We start from the raw sequence: 26,441 nt of genomic DNA, 5'->3' as shown, positions 1-26,441 counted from the left end.
GTAAGCGTGAAAACAGCTGCTGCTACGGGAACCGTCAGAAGCTGGCGAAAGAGTGGCGGCCGCAGCTTTAGCACTATTTTTTCAAATCTAATGCAATGCATGCTTTCCATATTGTAGCAAAAAACAAACGATTTGATGTGCAAGTGAGTTGGCAAAAAAAACTGAAGTTCAATACAATATCCCAAAATCTGCCTTTCATACTTTTCAACTTAAATGTCAAACATTAATGTCAGAGATTGGTGTTGCAGCTACATAAACATTGTAAACATAATTGCCTGCCTATTGGGACACAATTTTTTTGATTTTGTTATGATGTATTCAGCTTTGGAATGACATAATGGTGGGGATTTTCATGTGTTTACATGTTACTGTCGTGAAACAGGACTTAAATAAAACATTCTGAAGTATTGGGTACAGGAGTAGTGCCGGATGACTGGAGATTTGCTAATATTATACCAGGAAGCAGGAAGTGGACCTCGTGGGTATATTAGTGAATTAATACATGTATAATTATAACTATACGCTGTTCATAATATTCAATGTATCTGTTAATACTATTCCCTGAAGGCTATAAAATAAATAAAATGTCACTATCCAATCTGAAAGTTAATTGTTGAGTTTAGATTCTCCCGTGCGATATTTGTAAAAGATTAGTTAATGCATTTGGACAAAATTGTGTAGTTTAAAATCATTTAATGCTTTCATTAAAATAATAAACAGGAAAATTTCACATACGTGTTAATCAATGCATTATAAATACAGCGTGGAACAATTTCATCCAAATGCATATCAAAACGGAGGAATTTTATGTAAACATGATAAGCAATGCGTTACAAATATTGTATGGAAGGATATCATCTCCCAAAGATTGCATCTGCATCTCCCCTACAAAAGAAAAAAATTAAGAATAAGATTTTAAATTTTCAAATGAGTATTTTACCAAAACGAGTGCCATCTCACTGTGGAAATCAACGTGTCAGATGCCACCTCTGCAGGAGGTTGGCTGTGTTGAGCAGAATAGTGTTTGGGATGTAGGGAGCAGCAATGTACTGGCCAGACTTGTGCATAACCTAAAATACAGATGTTGTAAAGTGTTGAAACGCTGCCAGCAATCATATTAAAACCATTAGTTTTTTTATATACCCTCCCTCCACATTTATTTCTTCATCTGAAAGTATCAATTCACTGCCAGCTCTTGGGTGCTTATAGTGGCCACCTTTCACGCACTGAACTATAACAGTGAATCATCATCATCATTGGCAATCCCTCGGAATCGAGAAAGACTTGTTTCCACTCTAAAAATGAGTCCTTAGATGGCTCAACAGTCCAATACGAGAACCACAGTCCCTGTCACAGGTGGGACAGATAGTCGTTGAGGGAAAGGGTGGGTGGGACAGGTTTGCCGCACGCTCTTTCCGCTGCCTGCGCTTGGTTTCTGCATGCTCTCGGCGATGAGACTCGAGGTGCTCGGCGCCCTCCCCGGATGCACTTCCTCCACTGAGGGCGGTCTTTGGTCAGGGACTCCCAGGTGTCAGTGGGGATGTTGCACTTTATCAGGGAGGCTTTGAGGGTGTCCTCGTAAAGTTTCCTCTGCCCACCTTTGGCTCGTTTGCCATGAAGGAGTTCCGAGTAGAGCACTTGCTTTAGGATTCTCGTGTTTGGCATGCGAACAGTACCTTGCTCAAAGTAGCCACCTTTCACACACTGAACCGTAACAGTGAATATTGACAGACAAGTCAACTAATGATATCGAAGTCTAATTAATGACCTAACATCCACACACATGCAGTTTCTTGCAAAGGTCACTGGATATGATCAAGAGCAGGAAACGTTGCTGTTTCTTGATCCACTCTTCCTAGCTCATAGGTTCTATGCCCATCTATGACACCTCTATCAGTTAACTTAGCACAGACTAGAAATTGAATCTGAGAATTTTCCTGGTCTTTTACTTAAAGAGTAAAAAAACAAGGCATCCATTCACCTGGAGACATGCTTATCTTGGCCCCTAGTATTAATGTAATCATTGAACAAACCACAGGGTGATGAGTCTTGTTAGTACAGCACACCCTGCCACAGTAAATCTATTATTGTAAACAAAGTCAATGTGAGCAGAAAACAAAAAGATTGTTACAATATAATGAAGTGCTGACATTGAGAACATGTGCTCAAAGTACCATTTATAAAAATTCAGATCCTTAGGAATGTGTAGGCAGTACTGAAATGTATATACAGTAGTAAGGAGCAAACACATCATAGAAACATAGAAATTTACAGCGCAGAAGAAGACCATTTCGGCCCATCGTGTCCTCGCCGGTTGACAAAGAGCCACAAGGCCCTCGGTCAGCAGCCGATGAACAATGAACAATGGCGGACAGGTAAAGAGCATCCGGCCCAACCAGTTTGCCCCCCACAACTGCGATACTCCATGTATCACAACATTTTACACTCCACCCCACCTGGAGCCATATATGATCAACTTACCATTAAAAGGTGCAGCTTGATGCACAAGGTTTTGGAAGGTGCATAAGTAATTTATTATAACACATCAAAAAAATACAATTAAAGCTGAAAGAAACATCACATTGCAGAGATATTCATTTACCTCTAAACCCCCATTCTTATCTTGGAAGAGTAAAGTGAATGTGCCATAATCAGAATGCTCTCCACATCGGATCTGATGTCCTTTCACTGAGGATTTCTGTACTGATGGATAATACAGAGACCGGAGAGTTGTAGGATTTTTATTACTTTTTAAGAGATTGCACAAATGATTAAAATGAATATAATGAACTAATTGTTTTATTTATTTCATCCTTTCCATGCTTCTGCATAACATATCCTATGTGAAGGACAATCTCCAAGTGTTTTTATATAAATACTAATAAATCTCCTATGGCATAGCTTGAAGATAAATCTTTAAAAAAAAGTACAAAAGTGCATTTATGTAACTCACCCATTGCAGTTACAAATTAGAAATAAATCTGTACCCTTAAAATAGGCCAATTAACATTTTAATGTTTGTGCTCATTCCAGTCTTATGCTCATACATAACATGCTATTCTTGCCTCCATATAGGCCTATGTACATAGGTCTCCTTATACATTAAATACCGCTATCATGTCGATAAAGCTCTTGCTTATCGATTGACATTCTCAAGGCCTGATTTTAACTTGGGTTGGTTTTGGGCAGGTGAGTAGCGGTGTGAGTTAACAACTAACCCACTGCTTAGAGCCGAGATATTTTAAAAATCCTGGGCTTTATTTAAATTCCGCCGGTCGACATATTCTGGGCAGGATGTGGTAAAAAAAATCACATGGCCTGGAGGCCGCCAGCTGACATCAGGTCGCATTCAGGATCAGCTCCCAGGGCTGTCTCACGGGAGTCCAGTGATCGGAAGGGGACGAGTCCCTGGCTGGGTGTGGGTGGGGGGGGGGAGTATAATGTTTCCTTCTGGCCACACAATGGCAGTAAAAAAAATGTTTAAAAATCTTACTTGTTTGGGCCTCTTCTGGCCCTGGATCCTCTTTCCAGCTATCGTCATCTAGCGGTAAAGTCACTGTGGTTTAACTGCTCAGGCCACCGAGCTAAATTTGCAGTCGGATCCTGAACACGCAGGCCTGGCATGCATATGTAAAAAAAGGACTGCACCGGCTTTAGGTGAGTGTTCTAGCTACCTAATCAGTTGGGTAGGTTAAAATTGTGAACCATCAGATCCCAGCAGCTCCAGGGTGGCTAAGTAATCTGGGCGATTTTGATGTAAAGTCCTTACTCTATAGTATGAAATCACAGGAGGCACATCCTGGGGACAAGGTCACACACAGACCATTACTCTTTATTTACAGCACTAAGACAACCCAACCCTGCGTGGGACCTCCCTTTATATACCTGGGTGCGCAGGTATGGGGCAGTCTCCCACAAGTGCACCCCTTGTGGTCATGGTGTGCATCAAGGTCAAGTATATACACTAATACAGTGGTGTTACATACATGACATCACCTCCCCCCCAAAGTCTTATTGGGATCATAGGTTTAGTCTTTCAGGTGGTCTACGCTCCCTCGTGGAGCACCGCGGTTGGGGCTCTGGTTGTTGGACACTAACTTGAGTGTCTGTCACCTGTGGTGATTCCGGCCTGTCCAGGCTGGCCGCAGGGACTGTACATTCTGCTGATTGCTCTTGTTGGTCATTCACTGGCGGTCGTGTGAGTTCCAACTCGTGGTCTTCTTCAGGTTCCTCCATGTCGGTGCTGAACTTTTTTTTTACTTGGTCCAGATGCTGGCGGCATATCTGACCATTGTTGAGTTTTACCACAATGACCCTATTCCCCTCTTTGTCAATTACAGTACCCTCAAGCCATTTGGGCCCCATGGCGTGATTGAGGACGAATACGGGATCATTTATTTCTATAAACCTCCCCCTTGAATTGCGGTCATGGTACTCGTTTTGGGACTGGCGCTTGCCCTCAACAATGTCGGACAGGACTGGGTGAATGAGGGACAACCGAGTTTTGAGTGTCCGTTTCATTAGTAGCTCTGCGGGCGGGAGCCCGTGAGCAAGTGCGGGCGGGATCTATAGGCCAGCAGGAGGCGCGATCGGCGGCATTGCAGAGAGGTTCCTTGGATCCTGAGCATACCTTGCTTAATGATTTGGACCGCACGTTCCGCCTGGCCATTGGAGGCCGGCTTGAACGGCGCTGTCCTGACGTGGTTGATGCCATTACCCGACATGAACTCCCGGAATTCGTAGCTTGTGAAACATGGGCCATTATCACTAACCAGGATGTCGGGCAAGCCATGGGTTGCGAAGATCGCACGTAGGCTTTCCACGGTGATGGATGCCGTGCATGAATTCAAAATGATGCACTCGATCCATTTCGAGTACGCGTCCACCACGATGAGAAACATCTTTCCCATGAATGGGCCTGCGTAGTCAACATGAATGCGTGACCATGGCCTGGTGGGCCAGGGCCACGGGCTGAGTGGGGCCTCCCTGGGGCCATTACCCAGCTGGGCACACATCGTGCACTTGCGAACACAATGTTCCAGGTCTGAATCAATTCCAGGCCACCAAATGTGTGACCGGGCAATGGCCTTCATCATCACAATGCCTGGGTGCTTGCTGTGGAGTTCCTTGATGAATGCCTCCCTTCCCTTCTGGGGCATAACTACCTGGCTGCCCCATAGTAGGCAGTCGGCCTGGATGGAGAGCTCATCCATCCGTCTGTGGAAGGGTCTGACCTCCTCAGGGCATGCTCCATGTGCGGGCGCCCAATCCCCAGTCAGAACACATTTCTTAATCAGGGATAGGAGGGGATCTCTGTTTGTCCAGATTTTGATCTGCGGGCTGTGATGGGGGAGCCTGCGCTGTCAAAGGCGTCGACAGCGCATTGCCCCGCTGCCCCCTCAGTGGTGGTCAGTGGAAGCCTGCTGAGTGCGTCTGCGCAATTTTCGGTGCCGGGCCGGTGTCGAATTATGTAGTCATAAGCAGCCAGCGTGAGGGTCCATCGCTGTATGCGAGCTGATGCATTGGTGTTGACAGCCTTGCTGTCTGACAACAGGGACGTTAACGGCTTGTGGTCTGTCTCTAATTCAAATTTCCGACCAAAGATGTACTGATGCATTTTTTTCACACCATAGACACATGCAAGCGCTTCTTTCTCAACCATGCTATATCCCCGTTCAGCTTGAGAGAGCGACCTGGAGGCATAAGCCACAGGTTGCAGTTGACCCTCAGCATTGCCCTGCTGCAACACGCACCCAACCCCATAGGACGATGCATCACATGTCAGAACCAATTTTTTTACAGGGGTCGTACAGGATCAACAATTTGTTAGAACAAAGTACGTTCCGTGCCCGATCGAAAGCCCGTTCCTGACAGTCCCCCCAAAACCAATCACACCCCTTTCGCAGGAGCATGTGTAGCGGCTCCAGCAACGTGCTCAAGAAAGTTCCCAAAATAGTTCAACAGTCCCAGGAATGAACGCAACTCTGATGTGGCCTGGGTGCTCGTCGAATCACCTCTGTTTTGGATTCGGTGGGCCGAATCCCATCTGCATCAACCCTCCTGCCCAGAAACTCAACCTCAGGAGCTAAAAACACACATTTAGAATTCTTGAGTCGCAGGCCTATCCGGTCCAGTCGGCGTAGCACCTCCTCCAGGTTGTGGAGGTGTTCCTCGGTGTCTCGACCCATGATGAGGATGTCGTCCTGGAATACGATTGTTCCAGGTATGGATTTGAGCAGGATTTCCATGTTTCTTTGAAAAATCGCGGCCGCTGACCGAATGCCAAACGGACACCTGTTTCAGCGAACAGTCCCTTGTACAGCGACTTGTGCGTGGTGATGGTGGTCAGTAGTTTAGATTCGTCGGCCAGTTCCTGTGTCATATAGGCTGAAGTGAGGTCCAACTTGGTGAACAGCTTGCCGCCTGCCAGCGTGGCGAAAAGGTCCTCCGCTCTCGGAAGCGGGTACTGATCTTGTAGGGACACCCGATTGATGGTGGTCTTGTAGTCGCCACAGATCCTGACAGAGCCATCCGCTTTTAGGACGGGAACGATGGGACTCGCCCAGTCGCTGAATTCAACAGGCAAGATGATGCCCTCTCTCAACAGCCAATTTTTTCACGCATCACATAAGGCACAGCTCTGTCTTTGCGGTGCACCGGCCTGGCGTCCGGGGTGATGTGTATCACTACTTTAGTGCCTTTGAAAGTCCCGACGCCAGGTTGAAATAGTGAATCAAATTGTTGTAGGACTTATGAGCACGAACTTCGCTCCACAGATGACATTGCATGAACATCCCCCCATTTCCAATTCATCTCGGCTAACCAGCTCCTTTCCAACAGTGCGGGACCATTGCCCGGGACAATCCAGAGCGGCAGCCGATTCACTAACCCATTGTGTGTGACAGCCAACATTGCACTGCCTAGCACCGGAATAATCTCTTTAGTGTACGTCCGTAATTGTGTCTCAATGTGTTCTAGTTTGGGTCTACTGGCTTTGATGGGCCATAGTTTCTCAAATTGCTGAATGCCCATGAGTGACTTGCTGGCCCCCGTGTCCAGCTCCATGCATACTGGGATGCCGTTTAATAAAACCCTCATCATCATTGGTGGTGTTCTGATGATATTCGCCACATGGACCCGCTGAACCTTGGCGTCCATCGATTTGCCCCAAAAGTCATCCTGCCTTAAAGAACCCTCTTCTGGTTCATTCGCCTCATATATTAGTCTTCCTGCACATTTGAGCTAAATGGCCACTGAGATTGCAGTTTCTGCAGACAAACAGTTGGAATCTGCAAGATCTGGCTGAGTGTTTACCCCAACACCTCCAGCAGGAGTTAAAGTTTCCATTGTTGGGAATGAAAGGACTATGGCCAGGCATTCCGCTCTGAATGTCCCTTTGACTACTCTTAAGTACCCTATTATTGGGTGACAATGGCCCCATCCCAGGCCGCATTATCCACTGTGATGGCGTAAATGTCCGTTCAGTCTGCCATTGTCTCTGTGGAAAACTACTCTGGGGTCTATTGCTGCCTGGGGAGTGTTGGACTGCCCCAGCCTGCTTGCGGGGCTCTGAGTCGCACTAATAATATTGACTCCCTGATCCATCACAGTATTGGGGGCAGAATTGCGCGCGTATATCGTTTTCATCTCTTCCTCCCCCGCCATGAAAGTTTGAGCCATCAACGCCGCCGCTTCCAAGGTCAAATCCTTGGTCTCAATTAATTTACGGAAAATTTCCGCATGACCGATGCCCTCGATAAAGAAGTCCCTTAGCATCTCCCCCCCTACAGGCGTCTGTGAACTTACAGAGGCTGGCCAAACACTGAATGTCCACTACAAAGTCCGGTATGCTCTGTCCTTCACGACGTCTGTGGGTGTAGAATCTGTGTTGGGCCATGTGTACGCTGCTTGCCGGTTTGAGGTGCTCCCCGATTAACTTGCTGTGCTCCTCAAAGGTTTTGTCCGCCGGCTTTTCGGGTGCTAGTAAGTCTTTTATGAGTGCGTAAGTCTTTGGTCCACAGCTGGTCAAGAGGTGAGCCCTGCGATTGTCAGCCGCCGCATCCCCCAGCCATTCCTTCGTAACAAAACTCTGCTGAAGCCTCTCAACAAAATCGTCCCAATCTTCCCCAACACAGTACCGTTCTTCTGTGCTACCAGTGGCCATTCTCGTGGGTTGTGAATTCCTGTTTCTCGTCGCCACTGTAAAGTCCTTACTCTATAGTATGAAATCACACGAGGCACATCCTGGGGACAAGGTCACACACAGACCTTAACTCTTTCTTTACAGCACTAAGACAACCCAACCCTTCGTGGGACCTCCCTTTATATACCTGGGTGCCCAGGTATGGGGCAGTCTCCCACAAGTGCACCCCTTGTGGTCAAGGTGTGCATCAAGGTCAAGTGTGTACAGTAATACAGTGGTGTTACATACATGACATTTGACTACCTACTGTCGGATCTCTGCTGGGCAAGTAGCATTAAAACCACTCGTATCTTAGTGTCGTGTAAACTTAGGCCTATGTTATACATCTGGCTTTTTATAATCTAGTTGCAGACGCAGGGCTCTGAGAAATTCACTTTCAGTATGCTCAGGATTATTTGGAAAATTGTGGCTGGGTTGTGTGTCGTACAGGAGCCTTTTTGCGGTCACGAAATAATGTTTTGTTGAAGTTTGGGATCTGTCATGGCTGCTAGCTGTGATTTTTATTTTGTAATCTGATGGTGATGAGATGACAAATGAAAAGAAGGATGAGTTATGGAATGTGACTAGTTTTTTTAAACAATGAACAAGCTAAAGCGAAAACGACAGCACTCATATTCCTTTTAAATATTTATACTGATTTTCCTTATTTCATTTGTCCAGGAGATTCCCACACTCTCCAACAAAATATCCCAAGTGTAGATGGGATAAGTATTGCCCTCAGGATGAGTTTGCTGGTGTTTCTACTGGAACATTAAGAGCTTGGCTAGAGTTAGTCCACATTCTTTAATGTACACACGATCTTTAGCTACAGAAAGCAGAGCCAGATGGCACTGCTTTTTAAACAGCTACTTACTGCCCATCATTGTGTGCTTGTTAGTAAAGAAATCGCGCTCAAGACCCAGGCCTACTGCAATCACTTTCATAATCCGGGCAGACAGCTGCTCACAGATTTTGAAGAACGATTCCAGACAGTCCCTAAACTCAGAATTATTGTTGACAGAAGGCCATTTCTATAAAAAAAAGAAGTGAAAACAGCAGGACTCAATTTTATTCATATTTTTTTACTGAAATAACAAACAAAAAAGCAATATTGTCTTTACTTGGCAGTACTCATTCATGTCTTTCATCTCCCACAGGGCCTACACTCGTTCAGAAGGAGGTGATCATAGGACCTATGCAGACCATGCACCTGGTCAGATATTTGCACTTTGGTGGGACTAGTTAGAGAGATAATTAGATTTTCACATAGTGACTAGCACTTCACATGTAAGCAAGAACAGATGGTGGAGTGAGGAACAACAGTGGAGGGTCCGCGTCAGATGCTGCAGGCCTCTCCAAGCTCTGCTCAGCAAGACGCAGATGCTGTACCGGTGGCCATCAATAAAAAGGATACTTCTTGAGCAACAGCAGAGAATGTATGATGTACTGGCAGAGGTTCTAAGCACATTGTCCATGATTACAGAGAGATTGGAGGTGTCCATCTCAAGGATGAGTGGGAAGCAGTTGCAGGTCATTGCAATGATGTCTTCCTCCATGGATAGAATGACCATGGAGCATTCAATGCAGCAATCAAATGAGTATACGCAGGCCTTCACCAATGGCTTCTAAACTCCAGAGAGTATAGGACAAATCTATTCCAACTCTCCTCATAGAACAACCTTCTCATCCCAGGAATCAATCTAACGAACATTTGTTGCACCGCCTCCAAGACAAATATATCCTTCTGCCTGCTCCTGGCTGCTCTTCTGCACTCCTCATTGAACCAGGGTGGGTCCCCTGGCTTGATGGTAATTGGATATGCCGGGCCATGAGGTTACAGATTGTGATGGAATATAATTCTGCTGCTGCCGATGGCCCACAGCACCTCATGGATGCTCAATTTTGAGCTGCTAGATCTGTTCTGAATCTATCCCATTTAGCACGATGGTAGTGCCGCGCAACATGATGGAGGGTGTCTGAGAAGAGGGACTTTGTCTCCACAAGGACTGGGCCGTGATGACTGAACGAAAGAAAAAGGAAAGACTTGCATTTATATAGTGTCTTTCACGACCACCAGATGTCTCAATGCGCCTTATAGCCAATGAAGTACTTTTGGAGTGTTGTCATTGTTGTAATGTAGCAGCCAACATGCCCACAGCAAATTCCTACAAACAGCAATGTGATAATGACCAGATAATCTGTTTTTGTTATGTTAATTGAGGGATAAAGTTTGGCCAGGACACTGGGGATAACTCCCCTGCTCTTCTTCGAAATAGTGCCAAGGGATCTTTTACATCCACCTGAGAGGGCAGACGGGTCTTGGTTTAATGTCTCATCCAAAAGACAGCACCTCTGACAGTGCAGCACTCCCTCAGCACTGCACTGGAGTGTCAGCCTAGATATTTTATGTGCTCAAGTTCCTAGATTGGGACTTGAACCCACAACCTTCTTACTCAGGCACATGTGCTACCCACTGAGCCATAGCTGACACTACTACCAATGCTGTCATGGACAGATGCATTTGCGACAGGTAGATTGGTGAGGATGAGGTCAAGTAGGTTTTTCCCTCATGTTGGTTCTCTCACCACCTGCCGCAGGCTCAGTCTGGCAGCTATATCCTTCAGTACTCGGCCACCTTGGTCAGTAGTGGGCTACCGAGCCACTCTTGGTGAAGGACATTGAAGTCCCCCATCCAGAGTACATTTTGTGTCCTTGCTACCCTCAATGCTTCTTCCAAGTGGTGTTCAATATGGAGGAGTACTGATTCTTCAGTTGCGGGAGGGCAGTAGGTGGTAATCAGCAGGAGGTTTCCTTGCCCATGCTTGACCTGAAGCCATGAGACTTCAATGTTGAGTCAATGTTGAGGACTCCCAGGGCCCACTCCCTCCCATGGTATAACAGTGTGCTGCCACCTCTGGTGAGTCTGTCCTGCCGATGGGACTGGACATACCACAGGGATGGTGATGGAGGAGTCTGGGACATTAGCTGAGAGAGAGGAAAGACAACAAAGGAGCCGAATATAAAGGGGTGGTAAGAATGGGAAGCAATGGGTGATCATTGGGTGTGGCCCCAGGGGAACAGTCATGGGGCAAGGGAATAGCTTTTTGGTGCAGCCCTGCAATGAGGCCAATTCCTTCCCCCAACTGAGGTACTATGGCTGTGGGGTGGGGGGTGAAAGAGAACCAAGAATATTCTCAACCACAGCCAGGTTTCCGATCATCGGCTCATTTGGAGTCTTGGCCTTGACTTCCGAAGACTTCCTGCATGATCAGCTTTTTCTACAAGGGGACCAATAGGTTCTTTACCAACTGCTGCTGAGACAGAGACTGGGTCTTGAGCTGGCCTAATGAGTGACTGGTCAAATGCCCCCTCAAATCTACTTTCTATCAGATCAAATTTACGACATGCAGTTCAAGAACAACCATAATTGGAACTTGTTAGACCTTACAATATGTGAAGATAACGTTGACACATTAAATGCTTCCTTCAGGCCACCAGGGCTTGTAGGATTTAAGCTGTGAAGAAAAAACATTTATTTTTATTTATGTTATACAAAGATAAAGCTAAATCTTTATTCAGAACTTAGCATGTGATTAATTAGCTTGACTAGAGCATAAGTAATGGAACAAGAAAAAGTCATTTGACCTAACAAGCCTGCTTCTTCCACAGATCATATACAATCTACCTTTTCATGGAATCTACCTCACTCAGGGAATCTCTTGAGCAAAACTTATTTTTTAACTTCCGCAACAACATTCAGGGAAAATTCCAGTATATGTATCTATCCAGGTATTGTCACTACTAATTATTAGAAAGACAACATAAGCAGTCCTAGACTGGTCTATCTACTCTTAGATACATGATTAAATAATTATTCATGATCCTCAGCTACTTTTGTTTATTAATAAAATATTGTTCTACAAAACTTCACTACCATGCTGCTGAAGTAATCGTCAGGGACGTGACACCATAGAATCAGAAGGATGCATTTCGGCCCATTGTGCCTGCGCCAGCTCTTTGTACAAGCTATCCAATTAGTTCCACTCCACTGCTTTTTTCCCATAGCCCAACAATTCTTTTCCCCTTCAAATAGTTTTTCAATTCTCTTTTGAAACTTACTATTGAATCTGCTTCCACCACGCTTCCATGTAGTGCATTCCAGATCATAACAACTTGATGCATTATTTTTTTTCCTCACTCCTTTCTGGTTCTTTTGCCATTTACCAAAAGTCTGTGCCCCTGGCTACTGATCTTCCTGCCAGTGCAAACAATTTCTCCCTATTTACTCTATCAAAGCCCCTCAGAATGTTGAACACTTCTATTAAATCTCCCCTTAACTTTCTTTGCTTTAAAGAGAACAATCACAACTTTGCCAGTCTCTCCACATCACTGAATCCTTTATCCCTGGTACCATTCTCCAAGGCCTTGACATCCTGACTAAAGTGTGGTGCCCAGAATTGGACACAATACTTCAGCTGAGGCCTTACCAATGATGAATAAAGCTTTCGCATAACTTCCTTGCTTTTGTACTCTGTCTCTATATCTGATCTTCAGACATGTACTCAGGATTGTTATAGGAAAAGGTTTTGCTGAAGGACGTTCTTGAGGTTTTTCTACCTTCCTGTCTCTGCTGCTACCCACCCATGATTTGGAACTTCAGAATCCATTGAACGGACACATTGGTGTTTAATATCACTTGGAAGTATGAAGAACTGCTCGCAGGCATCCATCAATTTAATTACCTGAGGAGCAAATACATTTAAAAGACGATAAAATGTATTTTGCCTCTTTGATAAAGTAATATTGGAGTCTCACTAGGTTTTAATCATTAGCATTTTCACTTTGATAAACCGACTGGTTCTTTCAGTTTCTTTCTGTTCTGTGCATTTTCTGTCTTGTTATCCCTAATTTTTTTTGACAGACTAGATATATCACTCTGGAGTAAGAGAAATGTATCATGGGAAGTGAAAAGGTAAGTGCATGCAGGCATGTGCAGTTAATCCTTCTTTCTGATGCTTAGAGCAGGATTCTCATGGAGACAGAGTAGCAGAAAGATTTTGGAATGTATTGTACATTTATTATTATACTGGTTATTGGGTACCAGTGAGGAATGCAGGGGTCTAAATTCTGTACCACCATTTTTGAGGCGTTGTCAACGCAGGAGAGAAATTTTAACACCTCGTTTCAGGCGCGGTCCCCAAACACGAAATTCAGTGTTGACGCCTAAAGAATTGATAGCAGCATAAAATCATGGTGTTGTACACTCAGCTGGATGCGCTGCACTGCGCTAAGTGGGCCATTAAATGTGGGCTCAACATCCAGGACTTAGGCAGCATTTGGAGCTGTGCCACAGACATAGTGGCTCAACCTGGATTGAATTGAGGTGTTGATTGGGTGCCTCAACGCCTTGTCGCTATTCGCATTCACTCAGGTGGTGAGCATGGCAAACCTAACAGCAGCAGCTCATCAGCATGCCCACCGGTTCACGGACGCCGCACTGGATGCACTCCTTGATGCCCTGGAGAGGCGTCGGCAGGTGCTGAGGACAGAGGCTGGGAGAAGACCCCAACCCCAAACATACCAAAGGCTATGGAGGGAAATAGCAGAGCAAGTGTTTGTGAGTGACACAGTGCCAAGGACAGCTATGCATTGTCATAAAATTTGGAACGACCTGACACAGCTAGTGAGAGTGAGTATCTTTCATTTCAAAGTTTAACATGCTATGCTCTGACCTCAATGTGCACTCTCTGCTCAATGTAGTGTTTCTGAATCCATGCTCTATGTGGGTGAGGCCACAGTCAAGGTTCCTATTTCCACTACAAGGGCCTACAGGTGCTGTTAATCTTGCTACTCGGTTTTGCAGACCCACCCCTGAAGTTGTTGACTCCTCAGTCTTAATATACGTCTCGAAGTCAGTAATCTCCCCGTTACTGTGAGGTCCTGGCATCCGAATTCAAGCAAGTCCACGCCGCGAATGAATTTCGTTGAACTGTGAAGACTGTCATAGAGTAAAATGTACTAAACATCGAGCTGTGAAGACTCTCATAGAGTAAGGAGCATGTTCTAAAGTAAGGCACTTGGGACACATTGATAGCAGGCCTCTAACTCCGACTTTCTGTTTAATGTTGCAGGCAAAGCCTGCACACAACTGACGGGAGCAAATGCGGACTGGTGGAGGGGAGCCAGACCTCCAAGTGTTCACTCCATTGGAAGAACGGATCGCTGCCCTGATGGCTGTCCAAGTTGATGCGATAGCGGTGGGTGCAGCTGATTCTCCTTGGGACAGTGACCGTAAGTTGAGTTCCTTTGCTGAGACCTGCAGGATACTTGGCCCTCACACCATCAACATGCAGCTATTTCCATGAGACTGGCATTCAGGCTCCTGGCCTCCTTCCCTGCAGGTAACCGCTGTTCTGTGTTTGATCTTTCAGATGACCAGCCAGATTCACCGCGGCCTTCTCAGGCGCCTTCCACGGGTACACATGGTGGCGGCGAACAAGGGGACGAGGAGGAGCAGGAAGACAATACCCTCCTTCGACCTCACGCAGGGCCTCATGAGAGTGGAGCCAGCAGTGCTGCTGATCAAGGGGTGGTGGGGGGGGCAGAGGTGGGTGATTTTCTGGGACCCAGTGGCCTCCAGCAACACCATGGGGAAGGGGAAGCTCGGGGGCCAGCTCCCCAAAGGGTGAATGCCTGCCTGAGTGATGCTTGGCAGCACTTTGATGATAAGCCCGACTTAGAGATTGTCGCAAGACAATCCCTGCAGTTGCACAGCGATCTGCTGGGTGCACTAGCAAGGGTGCCACAGAGTCTTGATGCACTAGCTGTGTGGGTGGAGGAGTCAGACTCAACTGTTGCTCATGCCTCTCGCAGACCACTGAGCCCATCCTTGGTGGATATCAATGGCTGCTGGATGCAAACAGTGACCATGGCATCCCAGACTTGGTGGCACTGGCTATGGCTGACATTGCAGTGGCCATTGAGCACCAGTGCATGGTGTCCGGAGTCAACTCTCTGATGTACTGCAGAGACAACTAGATTCAACGGACGCACTGACCACTGCCATCTGGTGTGGGCCCCATCAGTTCAATAGGGACGTAACCTTGCCAAACCAGGGCAGGAATCTGACCTCAGCCAGATTTCTGCAGATGATGATGCTCTGCCCTGTGGGGCCAGTTGGACCGCGATGTCGTTTCTCAAGACGACATCATTCCGCCTTCGCAGTTGCCATTCTCCGCACCCCATCCACAACAGATTGCTTCCAGCTGTGCTAAGGTGATGCAGTCCACAGCCGGGTCTTCCAGGGCCTGAGCTGGTCGTGGACATCCTCCTAGGCCATCATGTGTGGCTGCGGATCCAAGTCAGCAACCAACTAACTACCAGCCCTGCTGAAGGCCCTGAGACCTCATTGAGGAGGAGCAGTGGGCATGGGAGGGGGAGAAGGGAAGGGTGGTAAAGTCCTCTTTAAGACAAAGTAAAGACCTGTGGGAAGATGGCCACATATGCTAACCTTGTGAAGTTATGCGCTTTTAAAACTAGTTGCGCTTGTATGACACTTGCTTGATAGTCAACAGAGACGGCTAGGTTGTTGCAATGAGCTCATGTAAATTGTTGCACTTGGATGAACGATGCAACAATTGCTTCATATCGCTCGAGATGGCTACCTGATGTCAATAGGTGCACTTGGATCTCTATGAGAATGTTTGAAGGGGTTTTGTGGGTATGTTGATGTGTTGGGGATGAAGTTGTTGTCTTGTGCTTGTTTTCAGCAAACATGATTTATGTTTGCAATAATCCAAGTTGGGATTGTTCACATGATGAGGCACTCATTATTTAAGATGGAGGGCTACAGGGTGGGTAGAGATGTGTTGAGTTGATGCCCACGTGTATCGGCTGGCCATTCAGCATGTCAAGACTCATTGGGATCAACGAGCGATGAGTCTCTGACAAGCAGCCCTCCCAGCAGTGTCAGGCTGCCTCCTCCATCGGTGAGGCTCCTCGTCTTCCTCCTCATCCTCGTCCTCCTCCTGAGGTGGATCATCCATCCCTGGTGGTAATGGCTGGCCCCTCATAATGGCCAGGTTGTGCAGCATGCAGCAGGCAACAGTGATCATGGAGTACTGGAATGTCCCTCCAGACCGGTCAAGGCAGCGGAAATGCTGCTTCAGAACCCCGATAGTTTGCTCGATAATGGCCCGGGTCATGGTATGGCTGTTGTTGTAGCGCTGCTCGGCAGGGTCGGTGAGATTGTGGAGGGGTGTCATGCCAGGGGGCCATACCATAACCTTTGTCGCCCAGGAGCCAGTCACGGCCTTCATGCGGTGATTTAATGAGTTGTGGCACAGTGGTCTCCCGCAGCATGAAGGCATCGCGGCAGCTGTCAGGGTATCGGGCATTGACAGTGAGGATTATCTGCTTGCGATCGCAGACCAGCTGTACGTTGAGGGGGTGGAATCCCTTGCGATTCCGAAAGAGCTCTCCATAGTGGGGCGGGGCTGTCAATGCCACATGCGTACAATCAATGGTTCCTTGAACCTGGGGAAGCCTGCTCTCCTGGTAAAGCCACGGGTGTGTTCATCCTGGCCTTCCCTTGACATGCTTTTGACAAGGTCCCACATAAGAGATTGGTGTGCAAAATTAAAGCACATGGTATCGGGGGTAATGTACTGACGTGGATAGAGAACTGGTTGGCAGAGAGGAAGCAGCGATTTGGGATAAACGGGTCCTTTTCAGAATGGCAGGCAGTGACTAGTGGGGTGCCGCAGGGCTCAGTGTTGGGACCCCAGCTATTTACAATATACATTAATGATTTGGATGAAGGAATTGAGTGTAATATCTCCAATTTTGCAGATGACACTAAACTGGGTGGCGGTGTGAGCTGTGAGGAGGATGCTATGAGGCTGCAGGGTGACTTGGACAGGTTAGGTGAGTGGGCAAATGCATGGCAGATGCAGTATAATGTGGATAAATGTGAGGTTATCCACTTTGGGGGCAAAAACACAAAGGCAGAATATTATCTGAATGGCGGCAGATTAGGAAAAGGGGAGGTGCAACGAGACCTGGGTGTCATGGTACATCAGTCATTGAAAGTTGGCATGCAGGTACAGCAGATGGTGAAGAAGGCAAATGGTATGTTGGCCTTCATAGCTAGGGGTTTTGAGTACAGGAGCAGGGAGGTCTTACTGCAGTTGTACAGGGCCTTGGTGAGGCCTCATCTGGAACATTGTGTTCAGTTTTGGTCTCCTAATCTGAGGAAGGACGTTCTTGCTATTGAGGGAGTGCAGCGAAGGATCACCAGACTAATTCCAGGGATAGCTACTGACATAAAAGGAGAGACTGGATTGACTGGGCCTTTATTCACTGGAGTTTAGAAGGATGAGAGGGGATTTCATAGAAACTTATAAAATTCTGACGGCACTGGACAGGTTAGATGCAGGAAGAATGTTCCCGATGTTTGGGAAGTCCAGAACCAGGGGTCACAGTCTAAGGATAAGGGGTAAGCCATTTAGGACTGAGATGAGGAGAAACTTCTTCACTCAGAGAGTTGTTAATCTGTGGACTTCCCCACCGCAGAGAGTTGTTGATGCCAGTTCATTGAATATATTCAAGAGGGAGTTAGATATGGCTAAAGGGATCAAGGGATATGGAGAGAAAGCAGGAAAGGGGTACTGAGGTGAATGATCAGCTCGAAGGGCCGAATGACCTACTACTGCACCTATTTTCTATGTTTCTATGCTGAACTTGATGTAGTCCAATCGTTTGACGTAGAGAGTATTGGTCACCTGGCGAATGCAGCAATGTACTGCAAGCCACGAGATGTTGCATATATCGGCTACAGGAGATTGGAAGGTGCCGGTAGCATAGAAGATCATGCTACTGTGATTTCACTGCCACTGACAGTGAGGTCCTAGTGCCAATGTTAGCTGCCAGGTATGTCCACAATAGGTTGCAAAGTTCCGTGACCACCTCCTAGCGGAACCTCAGCCTTCGTAAGCACGGCTCATCGGACATCTCAAGATAAGAGTATGCGCGCGACAAACCCTGTGTGTGTACGGCCTCCTGCCCCACCGTCTGGGGCCTAAGCTGTCTCTGAAGCCAGTGCCTTTCTAGTCAGCGCCGCAGGACGACGTGGTGTGCCATCACTGCCCCCATCACTTGGCACAGGTCACAGCGAAATGGAGATTTCAAATTTATCCAATATGGAAGCCAATGTGTCCCAGATATTAGTAGTCAATCTGATGAGTCAACAGTAGTACGATGCCAACACCCTACTGTCTGAGCATCAAATGCAGCACTGACCGAGACCTCTGAGCCCTGGCTGCAACTCTGTTTAAATAACGCCCCAATTAGTTTCTTTGTCTTTTGCAGTCCAACTTTTTCAGGCGTCATGGACTCCAGCCATTAAGTGAGGCAGCAAAACTGAATGTGGCGTGAAGAGCACCAAGGAGGTGTTGCACACGTACTGATTTCCATGGCATTAGCTGGCAGTACATTACGTTTTAACGCCCTTAAAAAATTACCACCGAATTTTGCGTCCGGCATGAACAGCATCGAGCGCCACTCCCAACCGCCTAACTCCTATTTAACACCTAACACCAGTGTTACAGCAGGCGTTAGCAACTGAATTTTGACCCCACAGAGTCAAGTACACTGGAGTAATGACAAAGTGTGACCTGTGTGCAGTTACACATCATGTGAAGATATTTCAATGCGCTGGGAACATATACAATACTCTCGGGAAATGATGGAAAGGACCCCAGCTAGGAAGTAATTACATAGAGGTGGTGGGACTAGTCATATGAGGACCTGAATAGAAGAGAGACATCAAATCGGTAGTTGCAGGGGATAGCAGAGGGGAGGGCACAATGCGGATGTCTTGTGGCAAGCATGGCAGTCTGGTTACTGACTGAATTATTTACAATATCAAACAGAATTCTCTTCATATAAAGGTCTCTAATGTAAAGTACAGAATAACTATATATTCAAATATTGAAGGTGTGGTGTCAGGATTTAGATGGCATTTATAATTGCTTGTACATTATTCCTTCAGTTGATGAAGTTATTAAACCTGTAAAGTATTAATTGCTTTATGACACAGACCCAGCCATGGGTTATTGTTGAATAGTTGAACTGAATCACCGTTTACATCGACATTGTTAATACATATGTGGCATGCATTAGCATACAGTAAGGGAGCACTATAAATACATATAATGAGACAATAAAATGGATACACACATTTTGTTCTTCGATCCCTGTGTTTTTGAGGTACACAAAGCCAATCTCACCGAAGGCCCTTAAAATCGCTGTGGATAATCGTTCCATTTCATTGTCCGAGGGCTCAGCTTTTCCAAAGCCAAATGAGCCAAAGTCAACCACTTCAATGCTCATCGTCTTCCAAGGAATCTAGCTTCTTAAGAGCTTTCAGTAAATAAAGATAGAACAAAATGATTTAAATCTCATAAATCAAGAAAATTCTCTGCTCTTTCCCTTCCCTCTCTCTCCTCTCCCCCTCCACTTCCCTTCTCCTCCCTCTTGCTCCCCTCCCCTCATTCCAATCCTCACTCCCTCCCCTTCCCCCTCTCTCTCTCTCTTCCTCCCCTCCACTCCCCTTCATACCCTGAGAGAGAACCAAAAAATAATACAACCAGAAGCGAAGAATATAGGGAAAGATAAATGAAGATAAATAGAGATGGAAAAGCTGCAGCAAGGCAGCAGAAGAGCGAGAGAAAAAGTGGATATAGAGAAAACTCCAGCAATACCAAGACGACAAAGACGGCAAAAAACAGAATGTGGGAGACAGAATGCAAGAAAAAAGGAAGACAGAGGCTGGAGAAAGAACCTCAAAAGATAGAGAAACAAATGAGGAAAGAAAGAAGCAAAAGAGAGCAGAGAGAAAGGCAGAAGAGAGAGGGCGAGAGAGAGAGAGAGAGAGAGAAAGAAAACCAACAGATAAGACAGAGACTGTAGCTGGAAACTTAGCACGGACAATGCTAGCAGACCTACTATTAATCAGAAATTCTGACCTTCATCTCGAAGTATTTGAACTTTTGCCACATTATGAAATTTGTAACCAATATTCAATGTTGAGCATTTTCAAAATTAAATTAATCCTTTTCAGATTTCAGTTGACCTACTTACCAGTTTGTCCTGCTGCTTGCTAAATGATTGATCTTCACAGTGCTGACAATCGAAATGGTCTGTAGGAAAATATTGCAGCAAACATGAGTTAGCACTTCAGCCCTGGGAGTGAATCATTAATTTGACCCTTAAACAAAGACAACGACCATGTAATTATTTATAGATGCGATTGAAAAGAAACCTTTTTTTAGTTTTTAATTTTGTGCTCATTAAGATGAGGGATATTATTCTTGGAAAATGGTATGCTTTGCTGTACTGAGCAGTCAGTGTCAGTATCAAGTACTTCCAGGTTAGATATATCATAGATGCAGATTAAAGCTCCTTCGACTTTGCCTCCCCCCGCCCCCCCCACAAATGCACTGTAGCCCCAGAAGATTGGGGCATTGGAACAGGTTCTGGGGGAGGTGGGACCAGTACAAACCGGATGGTCTGCACCTGGGCAGGACCGGAACCAATGCCCTAGGGGGAATGTTTGCTAGTGCTGTTGGGGAGGAGTTAAATTAATATGGCAGGGGGATGGGAACCAATGCAGGGAGACAGAGGGAAACAAAAAGGAGACAAAAGCAAAAGACAGAAAGGAGATGAGTAAAAGTGGAGGGCAGAGAAACCCAAGGCAAAAAACAAAAAGGGCCACTGAATATAAAGGGGCTGCAGGAGGGGTCAAAACTAAAAATCATGGTTTAAAAACGAGGATTAAAACACTCTACCTAAATGCATGCGGCATTCGAAATAAAGTAAATGAGTTGACAGCACAAATCATTACAAATGGGTATGATTTGGTGGCCATTACAGAAATGTGGTTGCAGGGTGGCCAAGACTGGGAATTAAACATACAGGGGTATCTGACGATTCGGAAAGATAGACAAGAAGGGAAAGGAGGTGGGGTAGCTCTGTTAATAAAGGATGATATCAGGGCAGTCGTGAGAGACGATATTGGCTCCAATGAACAAACTGTTGAATCATTGTGGATGGAGATTAGAGATAGTAAGGGCAAAAAGTCACTGGTGGGCATAGTTTATAGGCCCCCAAATAATAACTTCACGGTGGGACGGACCATAATCAAGGGAATAATGGAGGCATGTGAAAAAGGAACGGCAGTAGTCATGGGGGATTTTAACCGACATATCGATTGGTCAACTCAAATCGCACGGGGTAGCCTGGAGGAGGAATTCACAGAATGCATACGGGATTGTTTCTTAGAACAGTATGTAACAGAACCTACAAGGGAGCAAGCCATCTTAGATCTGGTCCTGTGTAATGAGACAGGAAAAATAAACGATCTCCTAGTAAAAGATCCTCTCAGAATGAGTGATCACAGTATGGTTGAATTTGTAATACAGATTGAGGGTGAGGAAGTTGTGTCAGAAACAAGCGTACTATGCTTAAACAAAGGGGACTACAGTGGGATGAGGGCAGAGTTGGCTAAAGTAGACTGGAAACAAAGACTAAACGGTGGCACAATTGAGGAACAGTGGAGGACTTTTAAGGAGCTCTTTCATAGTGCGCAACAAAAATATATTCCAGTGAAAAAGAAGGGCGGCAAGAGAAGGGATAACCAGCCATGGATAACCAAGGAAATAAAGGAGAGTATCAAATCAAAGACCAATGCGTATAAGGTGGCCAAGATTAGTGGGAAACTAGAGGATTGGGAAAATTTTAAACAACAGCAAAGAATGACTAAAAAAGCAATAAAGAAAAGAAAGATAGATTACGAAGGTAAACTTGCGCAAAACATAAAAACAGATAATAAAAGCTTTTACCGATATATAAAACGGAAAAGAGTGACTAAAGTAAATGTTGGTCCCTTAGAAGATGAGAAGGGGGATTTAATAATGGGAAATGTGGAAATGGCTGAGATCTTAAACAATTATTTTGCTTCGGTCTTCACAGTGGAAGACACAAAAACCATGCCAAAAATTGCTGGTCACAGGAATGTGGGAAGGGAGGACCTTGAGATAATCACTATCACTAGGGAGGTAGTGCTGGACAGGCTAATGGGACTCAAGGTAGACAAGTCCCCTGGTCCTGATGAAATGCATCCCAGGGTATTAAAAGAGATGGCGGAAGTTATAGCAGATGCATTCGTTATAATCTACCAAAATTATCTGGACACTGGGGCGGTACCAGCGGATTGGAAAGCAGCTAATGTAACGCCTCTGTTTAAAAAAGAGGGCAGACAAAAGGCAGGTAACTATAGGCCGGTTAGTTTAACATCTGTAGTGGGGAAAATGCTTGAAACTATCATTAAGGAAGAAATAGCGGGACATCTAGATAGGAATAGTGCAATCAAGCAGACGCAGCATGGATTCATGAGGGGGAAATCATGTTTAACTAATTTACTGGAATTCTTTGAGGATATAATGAGCATGGTGGATAGAGGTGTACCGATGGATGTGCTGTATTTAGATTTCCAAAAGGCATTCGATAAGGTGCCACACAAAAGGTTACTGCAGAAGATAGAGTACGCGGCGTCAGAGGAAATGTATTAGCATGGATCGAGAATTGGCTGGCGAACAGAAAGCAGAGAGTCGGGATAAATGGTCCTTTTCGGGTTGGAAATCGGTGGTTAGTGGTGTGCCACAGGAATCGGTGCTGGGACCACAAATGTTTACAATATACATAGATGACCTGGAAAAGGGGACAGAGTGTAGTGTAACAAAATTTGCAGATGACACTAAGATTAGTGGGAAAGCAGGTTGTGTAGAGGACACAGAGAGGCTGCAAAGAGATTTAGATAGGTTAAGCGAATGGGCTAAGGTTTGGCAGATGGAATACGATGTCGGAAAGTGTGAGGTCATCCACCTTGGAAAAAAAACAGTAAAAGGGAATATTATTTGAATGGGGAGAAATTACAACATGCTGAGGTGCAGAGGGACCTGGGGGTCCTTGTGTATGAAACTCTTTTTGGAGTTCACCTGCAAAAACATAAAACATTAAACCGTTCCACCCGACCTGGGTGACACACCAGACATTTACAAGGCCCTTTTTTCCTTTTTTTGGTTTTTTTTTGTGTTTTTCATTTTTTTTTGGTTTTTTTTTGGGCGCTAAAATCAGATTTTTCCAGTGCCCCCTATAAAAGGGAAGGGGACACTAAAAGCACCGGCAATTAAAACAAATTAAACTTTAAAAGGTAAAATCAAATTAAAATTTGGTTGCCGGGCGTGATGATGCACTCCAGTCCCTCCGGTGCCCACCTCTCACGGAAGGCCGCGAGCGTACCGGTGGACCCCGCGTGCTCCATCTCCAAGGACACCCTGGACCGGATGTAAGAGCGGAAGAGAGGCAGGCAGTCAGGTTGAACGACCCCCTCGACCGCCCGCTGCCTGGACCGGCTGATGGTCCTTGTGTATGAATCCCAAAAAGTTAGTTTGCAGGTGCAGCAGGTAATCAGAAAGGCGAATGGAATGTTGGCCTTCATTGCGAGAGGGATGGAGTACAAAAGCAGGGAGGTCCTGCTGCAACTGCATAGGGTATTGGTAAGGCCGCACCTGGAGTACTGCGTGCAGTTTTGGTCACCTTACTTAAGGAAGGATGTACTGGCTTTGGAGGGGGTACAGAGACGATTCACTCGGCTGATTCCGGAGATGAGGGGGTTACCTTATGATGATAGATTGAGTAGACTGGGTCTTTACTCGTTGGAGTTCAGAAGGATGAGGGCTGATCTTATAGAAACATTTAAAATCATAAAAGGGATAGACAAGATAGAGGCAGAGAGGTTGTTTCCACTGGTAGGGGAGACTAAAACTAGGGGGCACAGCCTCAACATACGGGTAGCCAATTTAAAACCGAGTTGAGAAGGAATTTCTTCTCCCAGAGGGTTGTGAATCTCTGGAATTCTCTGCCCAAGGAAGCAGTTGAGGCTGGCTCATTGAATGTTTTCAAGTCAAAGATAGATAGATTTTTAACCAATAAGGGAATTAAGGGTTACGGGGAGAGGGCGGGTAAGTGGAGCTGAGTCCACGGCCAAATCAGCCATGATCTTATTGAATGGCGGAGCAGGCTCGAGGGGCTAGATGGCCTACACCTGTTCCTAATTCTGATGTTCTTATGTTCTTATGTAACACATCTACTATTGCAGCAGTGAAATATCCATTCTCCATACCATTTATCTTGCGTTCTGAATGGGGTAGCAATTTGCACTCTGGGTGCGTGCCGTCAATCTGCTTTGTTAAGTAGAAAGCTGTGACCTGAGCACAGTACTGAAGGAGTGCCACGCTGATGAAGGTGTCGTTATTTAGATGAGACTGTAAATTGATAGCCTGCCTGCTCAGCTGGATGTAAAAGATTCCATGGCACTATCTAAGAAGCAGAGGAATGGAGTGCTGCTGGTACCCTGGTCAACATTTATCCCTCAACCACTAAGACAGATTAATTGCGCATTTATCACATTATTGTTTGTGGGACCTTGCTATTTGTAAGGTAGCTGTTGTTTTTGCCTCCATAATAACAGTGACTATGGGCCCAAGTTTCCTCACGAAAAAAAAGGGCGCCCCTCTGAGCTGGGCGCCCGTTTTTCGCGCCTAATAAAAAACTCGCGATTCTCGAGCGCTTTGCAGCTCCTTGTCTGCCTAGCGCGGCGCCCAGGGGGGCGGAGCCTACACTCGCGCCGATTTTGTAAGTGGGAGGGGGCGGGTACTATTTTAATTCGTTTTTTTCCTGCCGGCAACGCTGCGTGTGCGCATTGGAGCGTTCGCACACGCGCAGTGTGAAAAAAACATTGGCAGTCGGCCATTTTTGTAGTTCTTTGCAGCTATTTAGTTTTTGAACATTTTTTTATAAAAGTACATTGCCATCAGCACATCAGCACTGAGGCTTCTTGTAGCAGTGAGAAGGGTGCAGGAAGCCTCAGAAAGTTGAGCCAGCCGTTTCCCGACGACCTCCCCCTTTTGCCGTCGGGAAATGGCTCCTCAATTTTTGAGGCTTCTTGCAGCCTTCTCTCTTTCCCCCCCCCCCCGCGTTCGGTCGGCTCCCCCCCCCTGCGTTTTGTCGGCTCCCTCCTCCCCTCCCTCCCGCCTGCGTTCGGTAACGGCTGCCTCGTTTTGTGACGCTTGCTGCACCATTCTTCCTGGCTGAAGCACTTTCACACAGGTAGGAAGATGGTTTATTTAATCTTTTCTTTGCTTATAAATGTTTATTCAGGTTGGCTTTATTTGTATAATAATTGTATAAGTATAAATAAGAATTTATTGTAGAATTTAATGAGTTCCCCTCCCCCCCCCCACCTCGTTCTGGACGCCTGATTTGTAACCTGCGCCTGATTTTTTAATGTGTAGAACAGGTTTTTTCAGTTCTACAAAAATCTTCACTTGCTCCATTCTACTTTAGTTTGGAGTACATTTTCACTGTGGAAACTTTCAAATCAGGCGTCAGTGGCCCCCTTTTGAAGAAAAAATTCTGTTCCAAACTCGAACTGTTCTACCTGACGAGAACTGCAGAAAAAAAAATGTGGAGAATTGCGATTTCTAAGATAGTCCGTTCTCCACCAGTTGCTCCTAAAAATCAGGCGCAAATCATGTGGAAACTTGGGCCCTATATTACAGAAAATAATTCACTTCCTGTGAAGGACATTGAGACATGCTATACAAGTTTTTTCTTTTATTTTATTAGAAGTTAAATTAATGGTATTTAATTTCATAATAGCAGAGTACTTTATTGCTAATTCCTACGTCACAACAGTGACTACACTCCAAAAGTACTTCATTGGCTGTAAAGTGCTTTCTTCGATGGCGCTGCACAGAATACACTGTCGGAAAGGTTCTGCAACTTCTGGGTTTCCGCATGAGCTTGCGATCTGTCAAAAGACGCCTCGACGGATCTACCAAACCGAAAGTAAAATCAGTATTGCTGGCGCCGAGTTGGGCTGTTTGCCCAATAACTGTCCAACAATTGGCCATGAAACGGGGTTGATAAAAGCATGTTTAGGGCCAACTTTCAGCAGTACTGTATAAGGGTTACTATCAATCTTAAATTAAACATTTAAAAATAAAAAATGATGCATAAACACTTTAAATTAGTTTATGCAAATATTGACCTGGAGTAAGATGTTTAACATAATTTTTCAAAAAATTACATTTTTATTGTATTTGGTGTAATGAAGGGACTTATGAATAAAACTGAA

At 45.7% G+C, this 26,441-nt stretch overlaps 1 protein-coding gene across 1 annotated transcript in view; it reads right to left on the bottom strand.

Annotated features, from left to right (window-relative positions):
- LOC139279660 (uncharacterized) overlaps positions 1–19,573 on the bottom strand; it is a 32,595-nt gene extending 13,022 nt beyond the window's left edge. Inside the window, 7 exon segments of the mRNA XM_070898765.1 lie at positions 961–983; positions 986–1,070; positions 2,603–2,747; positions 9,053–9,213; positions 11,631–11,697; positions 12,800–12,924; positions 19,421–19,573. Of these exon segments, the coding sequence (XP_070754866.1) occupies positions 961–983; positions 986–1,070; positions 2,603–2,747; positions 9,053–9,213; positions 11,631–11,697; positions 12,800–12,924; positions 19,421–19,573 (759 nt within the window).
- Between the last annotated feature and the right edge of the window lie 6,868 nt (positions 19,574–26,441).

The sequence above is a fragment of the Pristiophorus japonicus genome, chromosome 14 (genome assembly GCF_044704955.1).
Source record: "Pristiophorus japonicus isolate sPriJap1 chromosome 14, sPriJap1.hap1, whole genome shotgun sequence".
NCBI classification, from domain to species: Eukaryota; Metazoa; Chordata; class Chondrichthyes; family Pristiophoridae; genus Pristiophorus; species Pristiophorus japonicus.
This window is presented reverse-complemented; position numbering and strand designations above follow the sequence as displayed.